The sequence below is a fragment of the Sinohyriopsis cumingii genome, chromosome 4, assembly GCF_028554795.1.
Source record: "Sinohyriopsis cumingii isolate HCF-2022 chromosome 4, ASM2855479v2, whole genome shotgun sequence".
In the NCBI taxonomy this organism is placed as follows: Eukaryota; Metazoa; Mollusca; class Bivalvia; order Unionida; family Unionidae; genus Sinohyriopsis; species Sinohyriopsis cumingii.
The window spans coordinates 3,937,557-3,958,077 of NC_142964.1; the positions used below are offsets into that span (position 1 = coordinate 3,937,557).

Here is a 20,521-nt window from a genome sequence, read left to right on the forward strand (position 1 = left end):
GCTTTGACCTCATATGTCGTCATGTATCTTGCTTTGACCTCATTTGTCATCATGTATCTTGCTTTGACCTCATTTGTCATCATGTATCTTGCTTTGACCTCATTTGTCATCATGTATCTTGCTTTGACCTCATTTGTCATCATGTATCTTGCTTTGACCTCATTTGTCATCATGTATCTTGCATATTATTGAATCTGTCGAAGATCTTGATGATTCAAGCCCATATTTAAATTCTGATGAAATGAGGTTAGAAAAATGGCTTCCAGAGGAGTAACAGACTCATCCAGTCAGATGCAGGATCACCTTATTAATATGCATGCATCTTGCCTATTATCATGCTTGTCTGAGAGCATAATGCTACAACAGTGTTCCTGTGGGGCCTGGAATGATGGAAAAGTTCTGAAATTTAAAAAAATAAATTTTAAGGGCCTTGATAAGTCATGGAATTTCTTTAACATTGCAAAGTTTTGGAAATGTGGAATTTTTGACAGAAGAGTTCAAAACTTGATAACTGTGAATTTCTTGGAGCACTGAGCACTGAAAAAAAAAAATTGTTTCCAACACAACACAATTATGATCATTGCATTGCGGTCCTTAAGTTTTGATAAATGGCCATGGAAAAGTTTTGGAAAAGTCATGGAATTTGTTTTTGTTCAGTCTGCAGGAAACCTGATATGAGTGTATATTTAAAAGTTGATCAGAAATGTGGTTTCAAGAATGGTAACAGGTACAGCCAATCAGACGCAAAATCACCTCATCAGAATCTCACTTTTCTTCGAACTTGAATGAGATCTGTATGATACAAATATGTATCCCAGGTTTGATCAGAAATGTAGCTTCCAAATGGTAAGAAGTTTAACCCATCAGATGACCTCATTTAATTGCACGAATTTCACTCTGTGTTGAACATGTTTGAGATTTTGATGACATAAACCTATATTCCATGCTTCATCAGAACTGGAGACTCCAAAATGTTAACAAGCAATTGTTGATAAATGGATTAACAACAGACACCACATGATGCAAGGGCCAATACCATTACTTGGCCTTATGCTATATAAAAAATAAAATCATGTGATTCTTTTGATGTTGGGTTTGTATGTTTGGTTCTTTTTAAGTATCCATTAATATCAAAACTTGATGCAAGTCTTCTGTGGATTGAGAATTAATGGAACTGAGTAGAGAGTTTACGGCCAGTAATAAATGATCAACCAGCATTGTGTTACCTGGCCCATCATAAAAAATGGGAGACAATATTTATATTTTTTTAAGGCAATAAAAAAAAATGTTTGTTGTGCAGAATGTTTCTCAAGTGGCAGAATCTAAAATCTAAGCAATATTATTACATGGTCTTAGAGGTATTTTATTTGCTTGCAAATAATGCATGCCTAACTTCCAATGGAATGGTTCCGTATGTAATATCCAGTCTAAGTCAGCATGCTTTCCTTGAATAATTAGAAGAAATACAAATATTCAGTTGTATTTCTGTATTTCACAGCTATAATTATTTTGGTGTTTTCTCCATTGTCCTTGCATCAATATTCTTAGAAGATTCAAATCAGACTTCTATAAATCAGTTTATTATTTAGTTTATTCACCCAGTAAAACTTAAGATATTTAGAAAACCTCATGAAGAGGGTATTAATAAATACAAAACCACATTCACATATTGTTTAAAGTTGGAAGGAAAGAACTTAGTTGATATTGCTTATGACTGTCTCTCTGCCTGTCATTCTTGATGTATCCCTGTGCCACATCAGGCAAGTTCTTTCCACTGACCTCAACAAAACATGTTTATAGTTTTGTGTATGTACATGATTTGGTAAATACGTTAATGCTTGAATAATTCAATGGAATTGCCTTTCAACTTGCAGGTATTGGGGACATGACAGTAGAGAGGATATCAGAAATTAAGAGTATGGATGAAGAACCAGGGCTATTAGATTCAAAACCAAAGACAACTAAAAAGACAGGGCCAAAAATTGTCAAGTTCTGATGTATGTGTAAGGATATGGCTACTGGAAGGACAGACTTTGTTTTGAAGAAATACAAAATATTGAACTTATTTAGAATACCTGTTTTTGTACACATAGACAATGATGCAGATGCTGTTATATGGTTCCAGGGCAGTATTTTATGGCACAGTAAATAAACTTGAAAAATTTATTGTCATAGTGAAATTATCGTTATTCAAACCAGAGAAATAAAACGGAAAAATGTACCTTTGTGAAAGTTCAAGTAGCTTTTGTACAAGAGAACTTTTCAGTATACAGCATTGTTATTGGTAGCAATGCAAGAAATATCATTCTGTGCTATTCAAGACTTCTGTCCTTAAATTGTAATTAATTTTAAACTTCCTTGTTGTGGTTAACAGCCATTGTTTCTCAGATTTGGATATTGGTCCAAACTGCTTTGGCGTTGGCATGAGACACAAGGTAGTTGTTAACATGAATTACTAAGATGTAATTCAATGGACTTTCATGTTTCAAGAGTGAAATCACTTTTAACATTGAAATAGCGTGAATGAGTCATAGAACATCACTGATTGAAAATATAAATCTATGCAAATACAATTTACACCGTTGCCCTTTTAAAAATAAAGTCTTTCACCTACATATACAGATGAATGGATTCATTTTCATCAAGATTTAATCCTAGTCCTTGGTATTTAATAATTTAGTGCTGCTAAACTGTTTTGGCATAGTACACCACTTTATTAAAAATATTTAGTAATGCAAATCCCTTATGCAAATTGGGAGTTTGGTTTGAACAAGTGGGTGCTAGAGCAGTATGTTTCAGGTGCAATTGATGCAATTTGTGAAACAGAAGTTGTGACATCGAACATTCCATGCTGTGATCCCTGGCGGAACCATGTCAGTGCTAAAACCATTGGATGTTTGCCTAAACAAGCCATCCAAGGCAGATATGGGCCCAAAGAATTTACAAAGGCAGGTATTGTGAAGCATCTCAGTGGGGGTGTAATGCATGGGAGGAAATTCCAAATGAGATGGTGGTGAAATCATTTAAGGAATGTGGTATTTCCAATGCAATGGATGGGATGGAGGAGGATGAACTCTTTCATTTGAGACAAGACCACCGCCGACAGATGACAGTAAACACATAGAATCAGAACTGGACATTGAATCAGATTACGAGTCAGTCCAGGTCAGACAGTGTTGATGACAACCAGATGTCAGTGGAGGAATTCAGAAATTTATTTGATAACTCTGATGATAAATTGAATTCTTGGGCTTTGAACTAGATATCAGAGAGCGACATTTTTTGGATACATTGAATCATAAAAATGTGGACATCACCTTCTTTATTATAAATACTAAATTTAGGAATTAATATATTATGAGATATTGTGAATCACATCATTCTGGATTGTCAGTTTTATGCCTGTATATTACATAAGTTAATGCTTGGAATTATTATATAAATAGATTCAAAATGTTAAGTGCTATGAATTTCATTACAAGATGGAAAATTATGGATTTTGTTAAAAGAAGATGGACAAATTTTAAGTTGTCAGTTTATTTGTACATACTCTCCGTCTGTCCATGTATCCAGTTTGACTTGCTTATTTTTATCTAGTGCAACTCTGACTCGCTGACAACATGTCACCCCTTGCAGATGGATTTGACTTGCAAAAAACAACTTGACTTTTAGGAGGGTCATAGAGAAATTTCCTTTTTGCAGCCTTAGAGTTGGGGGCTTGACTTATAAGTGAGTATATATTGTAATATTAAATAATGATGTTCTACGTCATGTAGAAAACTAATCTATTATATCAAGTGTTGATCACAGGGTTCCCACAAAATTTTGTTGATGAAATTCAAGGCATTTTAATGACATTTTCTAGGAGTTGTGATGGGTACAGCATAGGTTCAAGCCCCATGGCTGACCTGATAATGGAAGTATTCAAATTTAAACACCAAACGTTCAGACTTCCAAGGAGGTGTGTGCTATTTAATAGTCATACAGTAATCAATTAGAACATTAGTCTTACAGTAAAAGGATTTCAGATCTTGATTGTTACCTTTTATACCAAAGATGGTCAAATAACGAGTTCTAAATTTTTTTCCTTTACATATTCCACATGCTTTGTTGATTTCCAAAGAGATGAAAGCACAGTTCTACCCATTGTTTGGATATCTGTTGACTTCTTGTGCTGCTTGCTATAGACAGAAGTGATACTTTTGTCCCACAAAAACCAGACTTTGGGGTCATCATCATGGATCCATACATTTGACAATGACAACTGACAAATCTCTCCAGGCATATATCTTACCATGATGCCAAAAAAATGAAAACTTCTGCAAGTTTATAAAAACTTTTTCAATGGATTATAATTTCTACCAACGTGTTCTCACACATAGATCACAAACATTTGTGGGTTGAATGTGACTCAAATTATTATAACAGAAACTGGTCTGGGTTTTTTTCTTCCCTTTATTTAAAACTGGTCTCAGGTTCACAGCCAAAATTAAAGACTTTCCAGGCTGGGAAATATCTTTTATGAATTCCAGGGTTTTTCCTAGTTTTAAAGGAGGTGTGGGAACCCTGTCATCATTTCATAAATTAGGATATTCTATGTCACTTAGTAAACTCATCTGTGATCTAAGAAGTGAAGTGTTGATAATCATTTCCTAAACAGGTAAGTTCTATATTATGTGGTAAACTCATCTATGAAGTTGTGTGTTGATTATCATTTACTAAATAATTATGTTCTCTGTCGGGTAGTAAACTCGTCTATGAAATCAAGTGTTGATTATCATTTCCTAAATAGGGAAGTTCTGTATTATGTATTAAACTCATCTATGAAGTCAAGTGTTGATTATCATTTCCTAAATAGGGAAGTTCTATATTATGTAGTAAACTCATCTGTGAAGTCAAGTGTTGATTATCGTTTCATAAATAGGGATGTAAGTCACTTAGTAAACTCTTGTATTAAGTCAAGTGTTGATTATTATTTAATTTGGTTTACTACAGTCATCATACTAGAGTACATTGGCTGGCAGGCCTTGGTTTATGTCAGTATTCATAAGATAGTGGAGAAAATTGATTAGCTAGTCCGAGATTTCAAAGAAAGCTATATGCTCTCTTTTTGAAAGAGATAAGAAAATGCACAATATCATTTAGTGCCACCATGTAGTCATATTGAAATTAAATTGTTTAATTACATGAATTATTCTTGAGCTGTTTAGTTCTAAATTCTCCCAGAGGTGATAACATAAAATAAAATAATTGTCAGCCCTTTGCATCCAAGGATGAACATTAGTTGAAGATACAGTTCACTGAATATTGGTCACAGTGATCTCATTTCTTCGAATATGTTACCCAATCATAATACCTTAGGAGAACTAGCACTACCTCGCAAATCCAGCCCTCTGAGATACTACTTTTAGCTAAATGGAACTAAAAGTTGTTTGTTGATCTCCCCATACGTAGAAAACTTGGCGGTACAGTGTAAGAATATCCCACTTATTACTTCTACTTATAACAAAAAGCATGCTCTCGTCACAAGAGACCTCGCAAAAGCCAGAAGCTACGAACAAGAGACACCTGTCCACTACAAGCTGGAAGAGTTTTTCACTTTAAGGAAAGTATGCTTCATCTATATTTCTTTTTGTCTCTTTCTATCACAAAGCTCTGCCTTTACAAGTCACCATCACACATCTAGGTTCCTGCACTGGGATCCTAAACGACTTCAGTCAGTTTGTGCCATACTTATTTATACTTCCAAGTCACTCGCTCATATAACTCCTTTATATGTATTATTCCTTTACAAACGGATAACTATCCAAGGCTTTCATAGCACGGGGGTGCGAACTTTAATGGGCTTTTTTCCCTACAAGTATTACCTCATAATGGATTTTGTCACACATACAATGTAAGTTTCTATAATGGTGCCTCAGTTCCCTTTTATATGAAGGTTTTTTGTGTGTAATGTAGACACTTGGTACATTTCTGTATTTCTTCCGTTCTTACTGGACAGTTCATTGCTCTAAACATGGTTTATTCGATCCCCTCCTGCACATGTTTGATTCTATAGACGACCCTCGAGTCCTGTTTATATGCAAAAACTTTAAATCATAGTTATCAAGCACTTAGTCACTTGCACGTGTAGCTTACGCAACTTCACAAGTTAGGTTTGGGCTTCATTATTTGCATGTGTGCAAGTCTTTATGCTCTGAAGAACTGCATTTTTAGCCTTGGAACACAGTGTTTCAATGATAGTACTTGTACAGGTCATCCTTGACCTTACCTACAGGTAAGCATTGTAACTGAAATTGGCTTCTATAACTTTTTTCAGGTAACCATCATTTGGTATAGCTCCCTTTAGCTAAAAGTGGTATCTGGGAGGGCTGAATTTGTGAGGTAGTGGTAGATTGGGTAAGTATTTTCAAAGAAACAGATTTTACTAGGAAAAATTGGTTTTCCTAGCACATCATTGTATTCACCAAGATAAATCTGCAAAGTAAGGTTCCATATAAAATTATCAGAAGTGAATGAAGAAAGCTAAAGACCAATATGAAATCAGATTCAGGATGGATGTAAAGGGCAACATTTCATGCTCTTGACATTTATGATCAGGCTGGTTTGCTTTAGCGGATTTGTAATGTTGGTCAAATGTTTTTGCTTTTTGAGTACAAGTATTTTGTGTGTGAAAGACTCCATTGTACTTTGTAATTGCTTGTGTAAGAAAGCATGGTTTGCTATCTCGCTAGCTAAATATATATGTGTGTGTGTGTCTGTGTGTGTGTGCTAAATCATGAAGACTTTAAACCCTTTACTCCTACTTGGCAAATGTTTGCACACAACAAACCATGTATTTTCTTACCCATGCAACAGAGAAATCTACCTATTTTGTCACCTTACATTTCCTATCTCAGTCTGGATATGACTGAAAAATTGTTAAAGCGATGTTAAAATTCCAAATCACACACACACACACACTCAGTCTGGTTATCTCTGGTCTTCTCAGTCATGGTGTCCATGCGTTAGGAACTACTTTAAAAAAGAAACCCTTAATGTCTTCTATGGTGGCTGATGGAGTTGTTATAAAATACAACAACAAGAACAACAGATAAATAACAAATAGAAATTCACTCACAAAGCAATTTAAGGTCTTTTCCAATTTTGATAACACTATACAAAACATTTTCACACACACATGTCAAGCTCTCTGAAAGAGTTCCAGTCGCACAGGCAGTACACATTACTGGCCATTAAACTCTCAAGTATTACTGCAAAGCCTGCAAAAACCAGAAATGTGTTATGTCAAACTGGTTTCTTCTAACTTTGTCAAACACCCACAATATGCCCCAGTTGAATCAATAATAATGCTATTGCATATGAAAACTCCTGTGCTCATCAACTAGAATCTGAACGGTTCTTTCAGTTGCGTAATTAAGCATTTCCGAGATCTCTGAATCACCATGCTATTCCATAAAAAGATTTTCATGCAGCTTATCATTGTACTAGTGATATCAACACTTGCCATATTTCCAGGACAGAAAATATAAATTTCCAAGAGTCCTAAACTGGATCTTTTTTTATGTCACTGCACAGTTTGTTAGAACTGTACTCAGTAGGTATATTGTACCTCACAGTTTCATATTGTTTGCCTATCACAGAACGTTTTCCAAATCAGAACCGATGAAAGCTAAAACTTAACCATACAAAAGATATTAATTATTACATGTCAGTTTCATATGACGTCCTTGATTAAATGTGATAATACAGTAATAATATCATATCATTTTATGTTTCTATTTTCTCAATGCATTGAACTTGTGTACTTAGGGTCGACAGGCCACCCCATTGCCCCCATTAATATATTAGTCTTAATGAACAGTATAAACAAAAGTACATGGCTCGAGATGCTCATTGCACACTACTTCAAGCGCATAACATTTTTCTTGATTTTTTTTTTTTTCCTCAGAGTGGCATATATAGTTAGGTTCCACTTAGATAATTATTCAGATTGTCATAAACGAGTACAACACCTGATGACCTTTATACAGAGTGAGAAGCAATACTAGTACCTGATGAATACTGTGTTTTCAATCTGATAACTAAATCGCAAGGATGCAGGGTTGTTTTAATTTAGTTGAAAAATTTGGGTGAGAAAAATAATCTCTGTCTGTGTTTTGTATCGAGACAAGGAAATCAAGTTGTGGGGTTACATTTTTCACTTCCCCATAAGGCTAACCCCTTGACTGGGATTTCCTTGTCTCGGTCCAAACCCCAACATTCTATTAATCTCTGCATTGTATATAATGAACTATAATGTCAAATTAAAACCAGCTAAACCAGACACCTAGCATATCATGCCTTGTCTCCGTACCATATAAAGATGCATGTAAGTTGGGTCCAGATGTAAACTGCTGAGACCCAGATAACAAACTGCATGATGAAATTGAAGAGCTGGGTCTATGCGGTTTGCAGTTTGGTCAGTCTCCTATGCAACTATATACGGCAATCCTCTGCCTTTGTTAGATTGATACAGGATGAAAGGATGCACCCCATGACATGGTAATTTCTGACTGGTAACTTGTGATCACAATAAGAAGCCTAGTGTCACACATTTTAAACCATTTATTACATTTAAATGTGTAACAAATTTACAAACATATCACATTTCACAAATATAAACTATTCTTCTGAAAAGATGAACTGAAATACACTAAATTGTCATGCATTTGTAAGTAGATGATATATGACTAAAAGATGATAATATATATTTTATACTTTGTAAAAATATATCATAAATGTAATAAGCGAGGAAAATGTTATGTTTAGTACATGCCGCGATTTTTTCTTTTTTCAAACATGGAAATCAATCAGCATCTTGACTCTTGGCTAAAATTAAATACAACTTCTAACACTAAAAATAAAAGGCAGAAATGTTAAAAAAAAGCACAGCAGTAAAAAGTAAATCTAGTAAAGTTTATGAAAATTCAGTATACCTCGTGTAATACATGTACAAATGGAATGAAAGACAAAGATAAACTTACCTAGATATAATTAAAACTTTAAACTAATTTATTAAGTACCTTATTTATTCCCTAATAAGTTGGATCCAAGTGCAAACTGTATAGACCCAGATTTTTGTCATCACATATTGCACCAGCAGATCTGGATCTATGCAGTTTGTTATGACTAATCAGCAGAACAAACAACATGGGCTCTGATGTTCCATCACAGCAGATCAGGGTCTATTTGCAGTTGGACCAGACTTGTACACAAGTATATCTGGTATGGTAATTCAGATTAAAGATGTGAAACTCGTGTGAAGTAATCCCAGTATTCAGGACAAATGTAGCACATCTAACTACAATTATATAGTCAATTCACAATTTTTGTTGTGGGTATCATTGCTTGTCACAACTGCTACAAACCAGGAAATTAAAATCCCAATAAACATAATTGGATCCTTTCCCCATTCCACAAATTTAAGTCCTGATAAAAATGTAATTTTCTTCAAAATCAAAACAAAGATATCCATGAAAATACATGAAATTACAATATTGTTCAATATTAAATGGACCACTTTTAACAGTCATGTGTCATATGTAACTAATTAATGCTAATGATTATAATTCCTGCTTTTTACCAATTAACAACACTGCCATTCAGAAGGAAAGAATGTAGTAGGCTCTCTATATAAAATGATGTTAAATCTTTATTGCATTAATTACAGAATAAATGCATCTAAAGTTTCAGCATGGAAAGTACAGCAGACTACGTGATTGATTTTTGTCTGACTACTACAAGTCTTGTATGCCTCTACAATGTACTCTACTGTTGCTCTCCAGAATAGTGGCTACCAAAGTTGTTCAGGTAATCTTATCTTATCCAACCCAAATCATTGCCACAAAAAATGTCTCATAATGATGATTGCTGTTTAATTGGGTACAGTGAATGAATCATATTTATGAAATCATTTTCATTTGTGGTGTTGTAATAGCAGCAATTGTTGTATGAACGGATGCCAGATACATGAGGATAGAATGTGTGTGAAAAATCTAATGCAATAAAAATCAAATTTAAGAATAGTAGAGTAAAATCTAATATTATTATAACAAGCAAATTGAAAACAGTTCTGCCAAACTACAAAAATTTGAAAAGACTAAAACATATTTCTTTCCAACAGATTTCAAGGAAGATGCATAAACATTTATTACAAATTCACGTCATTATCTTTTTCATGCATTCAGAAGTGTTGTAATGTTATTGGCATGCCTTTTATATGGAAGCCTCCTATTTTTAATCTTTGTGAAGAATTTAATTCTTGCAATTTTGCATCTTCCCAATTAATGTATTATCCAAATTCTGAAAGGTTAAATTTATGCAAGGTGTGATTATGTCACAAATATTTCTCCCATGTATGGTCAAGTTCATATTTTCTTAAAATGCACTACACAATACCTACTCACCACTTGTTACTGGCAAGAATGAACACAAGACCCATATGGGCCTATTTCACTCACCAGGTTAACTTAACAGCTGACTATTTTCACTAAGAAGGCTTATGTTGTATAAACATATAATTGATATCCTTGCTTTATCAAGATTTGTCCTATTTTACTAATGAAAATTCTTTGTAAAGGTAAAGGGTTAATGTGTAGTTTTTGTCAAAACTGAACTCATCCAAACTCTGATAGTACAAATCTATTTACCAAGTTCTAGAATTGTAAAAAAATTGGGTCTCTCGAGAAAGAACAAGTCAGCCAATTGGATGCAAGATCACTTTGTTCATATGCACAGATCTTGTTTATCAAAGAAGCTGTTGAAGACCATGATTAAATCAGTTTATCAAAATTTGGTCTCCTTGTGATATAAAACTTAGCCAATCTTGTGCAAGATTACTTCTTAATTATTTTAGATCATAACCAAAACAATCCAACATTTTTTATGATATAATAATTAGTCATTTCTAATCAGAAATGGAAAAAATCTTTAAAAAAACAACAGAAAACATGAAATAATAAAAAATTGCCTGGAGTGTTGACAAGCTTAGCCCATCAAATACAATGTAACATTAATGTGTGAATATAGCCCATAATTGTACTCGTCCAAGATCTTAATGACATAAACTTATTTATCAAGTTTGATCAAAATGTAATTTAAAAAAATAACATCTCTAGCATGATATCAAACTCAGCCAATCACCTCAGTAATATGCATATGTCTCACTCTAAACCCATCCAACATTTTCATATTAACCTATTTACCAAGTCTGATTAAAATGAGGTATAAAAAAGTCTCCTGAGATGCATGAAGCTCCACAAATCAGATGCAAGATTGTCTCATTAATACTTGTAGATATAACTAAAAAAACTTAGTGGACATCTTGATGATATAGGCCAATTTATAAAACAAATAAAAAATAAGTTTCTAGAGTGGTAACAAGTCAAGAAATACTTCATAAATATATTCCTGTTCATCATGAAACTTGTCCAAGACCCTGAAGATTCCAGCTGCAGTGTCAAATTTGATCAAAATGATGGCCTCCATTGTAGTAGTAACAAGTTCAGCCAATCAGATACATTATCACCTCATCATTATATGTGGATCCTGCTCATCACTGAATTTGTCTGGGATCCTGATGATATACACTTATATTCCAAGTTGTATTAAAACCTGAAAAAGAGCCTCCATATTGTGGCAGGAAGTTGTGCCAATCAAATGCAAGATCATCTCACCTATTATAGTGGATTTTGCTTTTTATTCATCTTATCCAAGATTTTAAAGATATATGTCTATATTCCAAGTTTAATGCTAACAAAAAGGTATGCCCTCTGGAGTGGTAACAAGCTCAGCCAATCAGATGCAAGATCACCACATTAGTATGCAAGGATCTTGCTTAGTGTAAAACTCATCCAAGATCTTGATGTTAAACCCAGTTTAATTAAAATCATATATTAAATGCAGCCACCAGAGTGGTTATGAGTAACTGCTGACAGATACATATCCGACTGAAGAATCACATGCACACTGCATAGTATTTTGAATATATTACATTTGATAAAATCAAAACAATCTTTCTAATAAGTTTTTAAGAATATATTTATGTAATCAGCATGTGAAAGATGACCCACAAATGGGGAACACAAGAAAAAAGACAAATACAATCTTTGAACCTTGAAACTAAAAGAGAGCACCAAGACATCTATAGCACAAGCACTTGTCTGGAGATACCCATGAAATGCAAGTCATGGGGGGGGGGGGGGGCAATCCAGAGCACAAGAATGTATTATAAACTATATTGCACCTGCATGTTTTCTGTCTCAATTGTGAATATAAAAGACATAATTAAGCCTGTATGACAAAATGTATCCACACACAGTCAAGTTTATAGCTGACTTTCCATACCAGACTGTCATAAACATGCACTGTTACAATACACCAAATATGAAAGTAATAAAATCCACTGAAATGCAGATTTATAATGCAAACAAGAATTCTATTTCACCTAGTGAAAAGACAATATATAATATAATATTGAAGAAAATGGACCTGCATGAAATCTTTTAAATTGAATTATTTACTGATATAATGTCATCCTGTAATAATGAGCTATCATATATTATGTCACCAATTTACAGCCATCAACCTAGTTAAAATAAACAAAACCTGTCATGTCTCAGAGTGTACTTATATGTCTTTGCAACTGACCTATCACCATACTATTATTAGGATGAACTGATGTATTACATAATCACTGACCCAGTCCAATTAAAATGATTCTGATTTTTACTGGGTATAATGTAGAAATTCAAACAGTCATTACTATGATACAAATTGGAATGGTTACAACCCAAACATTTTCTATATTTTTTATAAAATAAAATTTTCAGCAAATATTTGACATATTTAGGAATTTATATGGGGGTAAATATTCAAGAAAATAATGATTTTAATATGACCCACTGTGCTAAAAAGTTCATTCCTAGAGGAAGTGTGCCACTCGTTCTATTACCACAATACCATATTCATTCACCTAGCAAAGAAAGCATTCATAAAATAAACAGGTACAGTATCTTCAAGATGCATCCTGGGAAAACTTTCTACCTTTAATTAGTGAAATGTACTAATTACCACGTATTACCATGCTGATGATAAAACTTTGTTCTTTTCCTCACCTGATTATAGCAATGATTAACACACTTAAAGCTGAGTTGAATATTCTGAATGACTGGTTCACTGCTAACAAAATGCAAACCAACCCGAAAGATTCAAGCACTATTTGTGGGTAAAAGACATTCAGCATGAAGCAGTGCTGTCACAAATTATGAAGAATTTGTTAAACTCCTTGAACTGATACTACCAACTGCAATTTGATTCACATGTAAAATATCTGTAGGAAAGCTTCAAGGCAACTGTCTTGAAGCGTATTAGTTGTAAGCTAACTAGACTCAACAAACTAATAATCGTATATACATTTATTCTCTCCAATTCCAATTTCTGTCCCTTAGCCTGGCATTTCTGCAGCAACACGTACACTAATAAACTTGAAAAAATACAAGAGTGCTCTGAGATTTGTGTATGATGATTTCACAAGCAGCTATCATAAACCTTTACTGATGGCAAAAATACCAACTCTAAAGGTGTGCACATTGGCTTATGGCTCTAGAGACTTTCAAAATACTAAATAAGCATGCTCCCAAATGTCTTGATGATTTAATAAGTTTGAACACAATAAATATAATTTTAGATGTTCAAATATTTAGATGTTCTAAAAATTAAAACCTCAACTTTTGCCTCAGAACTTTTTGATGTGCAGCTCTAACTATATGGAAGGAGCAGCCAAAGCACTTTAGAGAACAATCAAACTTTAATTCACTGAGATCTTGAGTTTCTATCTGAGCATGGTAAGGATTGTAAATGTAATATCTGCAAATAATACTCCCCTCCATGATGACAGCTATGTTTGTGTTAGCATTTGTTTATCTGTCCTTGTCTAATGTACTAATCAAATGAGCTACTGTTAGCTCCTTTCTTTTTAAGTACGGTGTAAGCTGTATTGCAGCATGTTCTTTTAGTCCTAATTAGGTGCTTATGCATTTATTTTCAATTTCAATTCTGACTAATTTTTTTAATATAGAAAAAATAATCCTAAATTGTGTTTTATACTAGATACTAAATTCACTTCTACTCACCCATGTTTAAAATCCTTTGCATTCTCATGTCTTAAATCATGCACTGTGTTTTGTCCAATTCTGCATTTATGTATTATGATGTGTTTGGGTGTCAACAAATTGCTATTCTAAGATTTTATGCTAATGGCCTATCAACAACAAAAAACCCCCAGAGTTCTAATTTGCATATAAAAAGCATACTGTTTGTTAAATATAATCATGGAACTGGTTTTTTACACACCACTGTAAATAGCCAGCAAACAGCACATCCAGGAAAGGCTGACTGTAAATCAGTAAAAAAAAACATTCAACAAAAATTGATTTGGTTTCATTTTAGGCTTGTATAGAAAGCAAGATATTCTTCTATGATATATTCATATCATATATCACAAATGGAACAAATTTTATGACTGATGAAGAATAACTAGTTTCATTTTGAATGTTTAATTTAGTTCTAGCCGTGACTTAGACTTTGATTGTGTCCGACATTATATATAATTACACATACACGAGAAACCATATTATTGATGTATAACAAATGAAGTTTTATTCTGAATTCAATTTCTGTGTATGTATTTTGTATAAGGTATAAACATTATCCTTACTGCATGTTTACAACAATAAGAAAATGAATGACTCAAAAAGTTTTATAACTTATTCAAATGTGAGAGGATATTGTGCAATATCAGAAGGCAAAGATGATGACTAGTTTAGTGACTTGTGTCTGTTTGATCTGGAGAAAAACAAAACAATGATGGGAAACCACCAATCATGGCTAGGCATTATATGAATGTCTGCACATGCTAGCATTTAGGATCCAACCCTTGTTCACTTAGGTGCAACATTAGTGGTTTAACAACAACACTACCAAGGTACCTAAATTTGTTAAACTTGTGCAACAGATATAGAAACACGTTTACTAATTAGGAATATTACCATTACTGCTAACTAAGGCTTTCTGGGAACAGTCAGACAATTGAGGGCCCCCTATTCAGCAGAAACCTGTCCACAGAACTATGCAAAATTGCCGACCCCTTTCTACTGACTGTCATTTGCTACATTAAAGTAATCCAAAGGATATTCTTCATTGGGAATCAACTGAAATCTCCTTGTACTGACCCATGAAGGCATGCATTTGAATTAAAAATTAAGCTAAATAAGCAATGAGAAATGTCCATTAAATAACACCTGTGAAAACAGCTTCATCGTTTGTGTTACTCTCAATACTGCATATAACAACATTACAAAAATAAAACACACACAATAATACAGCATATATAGAACATGTGGTACATTAAAATTAAAAACAAAGAGCAAACTGGAATGATTTTTGTTAAAAAGCTGTAAGTGTAATGTTCTGGTTAATAAATTAAACAATATGATTTTTTCACCAAAAAAATTCCAAACGGCATAATGATACAAAAACTGGCATTCCTAGTAAGACAGAAACAGTCTACTACCTAGAATTATCATTAATGACAAAAAGTCTGAATACAACTCAACTGTACTGTTTCAAACAGCTGTAAGATAGTATAAAATACAATACAAAAATTGGTTATCTGAAATATTAGGGTCACTTGAAATTATCAGGGATAGATCAGGAATCATGTTGATGTGTACAAATGAAATGGGATTTGTTACATTATAGTGGTGGTTTGTAACATTGTTTACATGAATAAACATATATTTGTTCAGTTTCCATTCACATTTACCTCATTCAAGAAAACACTAGTGTAGATCCATGATTTCTCTGCCATACAAGGGTCTGGTAAAAACTTAAGGTCTCTTTGTCATGCCAGAAGAAGGCTTTCCTAAAATTTGGAAGTGTCATTTGATTGGCTGATGAGATATGGTGATGTAATATGACAATGTGATGATGAGGCAATGTCGTGTTTCATGAGCACATGGACAGTTTCATTGGCTGATTAAATCACCTACTGTTTACAAAGTGATACTATAATGTAAGCTATCAATTAATTTGGTTTTAATGACTCCATAAAAGTTGTTGATTAAGCCAAGAAAAATGGGAAGAATGATCTTTGTAGTTTTGCCTCTACAAAATTTTACCAAAAAGTATCTTCTGTTGGTGAAAGAGATATATGAGGGATTGTGCCAGAACCTTGCATGGTACACAAGAGGTCTGGTTGAATGGGACTACAAAAGTGTCATATTTAGGTAAATCTTACCCAAGTTTCCACAAAAACTGTTTTCAGCAGTAACCTTAATTGGCAAGAGTGGCTTTGGTTGCAAACATATGATATTATTTAATATTTTCTAATACGGGCACCTGTATAAATATTATTTTGAACAAGTTAAGGACAAATGAGATTGAAGTGAGATTTCTTGCAATAACTTTTTATTTTATGCGAATTGTACTTATAATGCTGTGTTTGTTTTCATAAGGTATCCTATCTACATGAATGTTATTTTTAGTCCATAGTCAGTTTTATAAGAATTTATAACATTATATTTTATTATGCAAGCTGTATACTGATTCTTTCTTAATCAAACAAAGACATGATTTACCTACTTTTTTACCCTAAATTTACTCGTTATACAAGGATAGAAGTCCACTTACTGGTATCCTTCAGTTAAAGAATCAATTATATATTTATCATCTTGGCTGCTGTTGTTGTTGATGTGGGCTTAACACCATTTTTTTCAGCATATGATACTCTATACATGGTGGCCAGTATATATGGTGGAGGAAAACCCCCGGAAGAACCAACAACCCATGGGAAGCTACTGGCAAGCTTTCTCACATACTCATGTTGGCCAAGCCTGAAACTTGAATCCATATGGGCAGAGGTGAGATGTCTGTGATCTGTAAATGCGAGTTCTTGGCCACCATGAGCCTCTCATCTCGGATGCAACAAATGACCTTGTGACAATGTGACTTAACCTTTCACATGGAAATCACCTAATACTATTCTCTGCAATAATTTACCTTATAACAATGTGGCCTTGACCGCTGACCTAAAAGTAACTTTGGACTTATCTTTTCAAGCAATATATATATATATATATATATATATATATATATATATATATATATATATAATGTACCTGTCCAAAGCCTACAACTCCACTATTTTTTCATTCTCTTAAAGGTAAAACATGGAGGTTTCTGTTAACTTTTTAAATCTAACTTACTTGAAAATCCCATATTTATTTTTATTGTAAATTTCTCCTGAACTGTTTAAGAATAATTGCATTTAAAAATAGCATCACCACAATAGTGATATATTACCTGCCCGTTATGGACGCTGCAGTGAGATACACTTCGACAAAAGAACTCACTAACTTTGAGATTATAATGTAAGAAATTATAATTATTTTATGAAACGAACCGTGATAATGTTGAAATTTAAGAAAGTGAAGCAACTAAAGCTGTGCCTCAGTGAAATTGCTCATTGATATCTCATGTTAAAAAATGAAAATCATGACAATTACTGGAAAGAATTATGGAATTACCGTGCATTCAAACACAGAGGTGTGATGTTTTTCTAACTTTTATATTTATATACACTAAATGGAGAAAATAAATACATCAGGACCCTATTTTTTGTCAAAATTTTATAACTCTCCAAAAATAGACTGCAGTTCTTTGAAATGGAATATTGGGGTATGCTGCCCCTTAAAATGTAACCATAATCTCCTAACACAAAATGTGCCATGTTTTCCTTGATATTTGCTTTTTTTCTCCAATCAGTGACACAATGAGATGATGTTATGAGTTTGCAGCTCAAATTTCTGTATTTTTTTAAAGGAGTTGACTTTTTACATTACCTTTCTCTCTTGCTTGCTTGTTTCCAGTTTCCCTTGATGACTACCAAAATGATATGTCTAAATCCTTCTTCAACATTCAAAAGGATGAGTGATGTCTTATAACTTGTTGTGTTCTTGAAAACAAATTAGGATTGACAGTAAGGCCTAAGCATTAGCAGCAAGGCCTGTGCATTAGCAGTAAGGCCTAAGCATTAAGGCCTACTCAGTAGCATTAAGGTCTACTTGACAATACTCCCATCTAACATATTTCAACAGTAGATCCCTACTTCCTATCTTTTTCTTCATTTAGAAATTAAAAAAGGAATAATGATGGCCTAATTCATATTTTTTAAAATAAATTTTATTTAAAAATCACAATTTGTGACCATATACTTAACAAAACCCATCATGTTTATTTTAAATAAATAAAATAATCAATATGCTTCTACATTAGTGGTTGGTCAGCTTGAGAAACAACTTGTGACTGAAGATTGACTATTTATTTGATAACATTTGCTGAAGCCGAGACAATATGTTTAGTACATTGGATAAATGTTTTTCCACTAGTTAACATAAATGATGTTATATTCTATAATAAAAATCTGGAGCTATTAGCAATGACAGCATCACATAGGATCCCCAGTTAGAACAATTTGCTGAGCTTGATCTTAAACAACATAACTTGTAATGTGAAATCGAAGCAAGAACAATGGATCATAAGGAGGCATAATTTCTCTAAATGAGCTTGTGATATGCTGAAAATCCATGCTAATAATGCTGTAAAAAAAAACAAAATCGGGAGAATGGGTAATCAAGGAGCTAATTCCTGCAAATAATGTAGCAGATGATGGAAATCAAACTCATTTATGGTCTCATCAATATAAATCCCCATACCAAATTCCAGTGGTCTCATCAATATAAATCCCCATACCAAATTCCACTGAAGACCAACAAACCTTGATGAAGTTATGCTGCAAAAACCAAAGTCAGCGGAACCAAAAATGTGAGGGCATAACTCCTGTAAATGATTTCATGGAAAACTGGAGATTGATCTCATTTAAAGTCTCATGAATATAAAGTGGCACACCAAAATATATTTGAAATGCAACAAATCTTGGTACAGTTATTCTGTGGACATCAAATTCAAGATACTGCCTAATCAAGGGTATAATTCCCTGAAATAATGTTGTGGTAAGCTGGAAACAATTCATACAAGGTCTGACACATATACAGCAAACTTGTAAAAGAAAAGTGCTGGAAAACAAAATAGGGGCAGAGGCAATCAAGGGCCATAACTCATCCAAAATGATGACATAGAATGGTGGAAAGTAAACTCTTTTGAGGATTCCTCAACATACAGCTGCATACCAAATTCAGTTATCTTGCAGAAATGAAATTGTTGATGCACAGATGGACAGCCAAATGAACGGACATGTTTAGAGCTCTGCTGACTTTGCAATGTAGGGTCCTAATAAATACTACTCTTTGGTTACTGAGTTAGTCCAAGCTCAATACCCTTTCCATTCACAACCACAATTATTAAAAATGCCAGTAGTATAGAATGCACTTTTTAGTGAATAATGCTGATTACATGTAAACAAATCTATGTACAATGAATGAGTCATCTGTATCATATTGACAATCCTATACAAATCCAGTTTCTATGAACTCTGTGCTTCTTCAGCAGCACAAATTTGGGCTTGAAATACTGACTTTATAAAGTCTGCTGCTTTAAAGGAAGAAAAAAATGCCTTCCTTTCAGAGCGTGTATAAAACCCAATTCAGATAAGCACATTATCTGAGCTCAGTAATGTGAACCAGTCTGAAACCATCCATTTAGGGAGCTATAAAAAGTTTCTTGAAAATATATCATTTCGTTTACTGAATTCTAAAAATGCCATATAGGAATTAATTCAGGATATGAATACCATAAAGAAAGAATGACAGACTTAATTGGTTAATAATTTGTAAGCTTGTTAGAGAATGGTACTTCTGCGATGCAGGTCAGAATAGATACTTCATCATCTAGTGCTACAGTAGATCTGATAGGTGGAAAAGACATTATCTCATTACATAAACTCTGGTAAGCAAGGCTACATTCAACAGGTTAACAGCTTGTTAGCTTGTTGCTGACTGGTCTGACGAGATGAAGCTCACTTTCCTGAGATATTATTGGCAGATTGTTGGAGATGTGGAAGTGAATCAGGTGAGGAATACTTTCAAAAGTATGGTCTTTGGTTCTCACCTGAAACATGGAAATTAAACAGAAATCATGGAGAGATAAATGAAATAAAATATGTTTATACAGCAAAACCCACTTTTAAAATAATCCTGTGACTGATACCTATATTATACAGAATGAAATAAGTATTAACATACAGGATATACTTGTTTTGAAGTCAAACCCAACTGCAAACTTCATAGACTCAAGATTTGAGGCTGCATTATGTGCCAGCAAATCTAGGTCTGTGCAGTTTGTTAGGAGTAATCAGTAGGTATAAAATAAAATTTATGAAACAAGTAGAAAAACTGATCTTGTTTGTGAGCCTTGAAAAGTAAAAGATTGATATATTATTAAGTTTGACAAATTTAATCTGAAA

General features: G+C 33.5%; 2 protein-coding genes across 6 annotated transcripts in view; one reads left to right on the forward strand and one right to left on the reverse strand.

Moving 5' to 3' along the window:
- LOC149800547 (zinc finger CCHC domain-containing protein 9-like) overlaps positions 1-4,828 on the forward strand; it is a 28,457-nt gene extending 23,629 nt beyond the window's left edge. Inside the window, exon 6 of the mRNA XM_089954483.1 lies at positions 1,875-4,828. Coding sequence (XP_089810609.1) covers positions 1,875-1,996 — 122 coding nt within the window. The 3' untranslated portion in view covers positions 1,997-4,828. The remainder of the gene's footprint in view (positions 1-1,874) is intronic.
- A 3,761-nt stretch (positions 4,829-8,589) lies between these two features.
- LOC149800548 (SHC-transforming protein 1-like) overlaps positions 8,590-20,521 on the reverse strand; it is a 90,038-nt gene continuing 78,106 nt past the window's right edge. For all 5 annotated transcript variants that reach the window (XM_089954485.1, XM_089954484.1, XM_089954487.1 and 2 more), the window contains one exon: positions 8,590-20,166. In XM_089954485.1, coding sequence (XP_089810611.1) covers positions 20,029-20,166 — 138 coding nt within the window. In that variant the 3' untranslated portion in view covers positions 8,590-20,028. The remainder of the gene's footprint in view (positions 20,167-20,521) is intronic.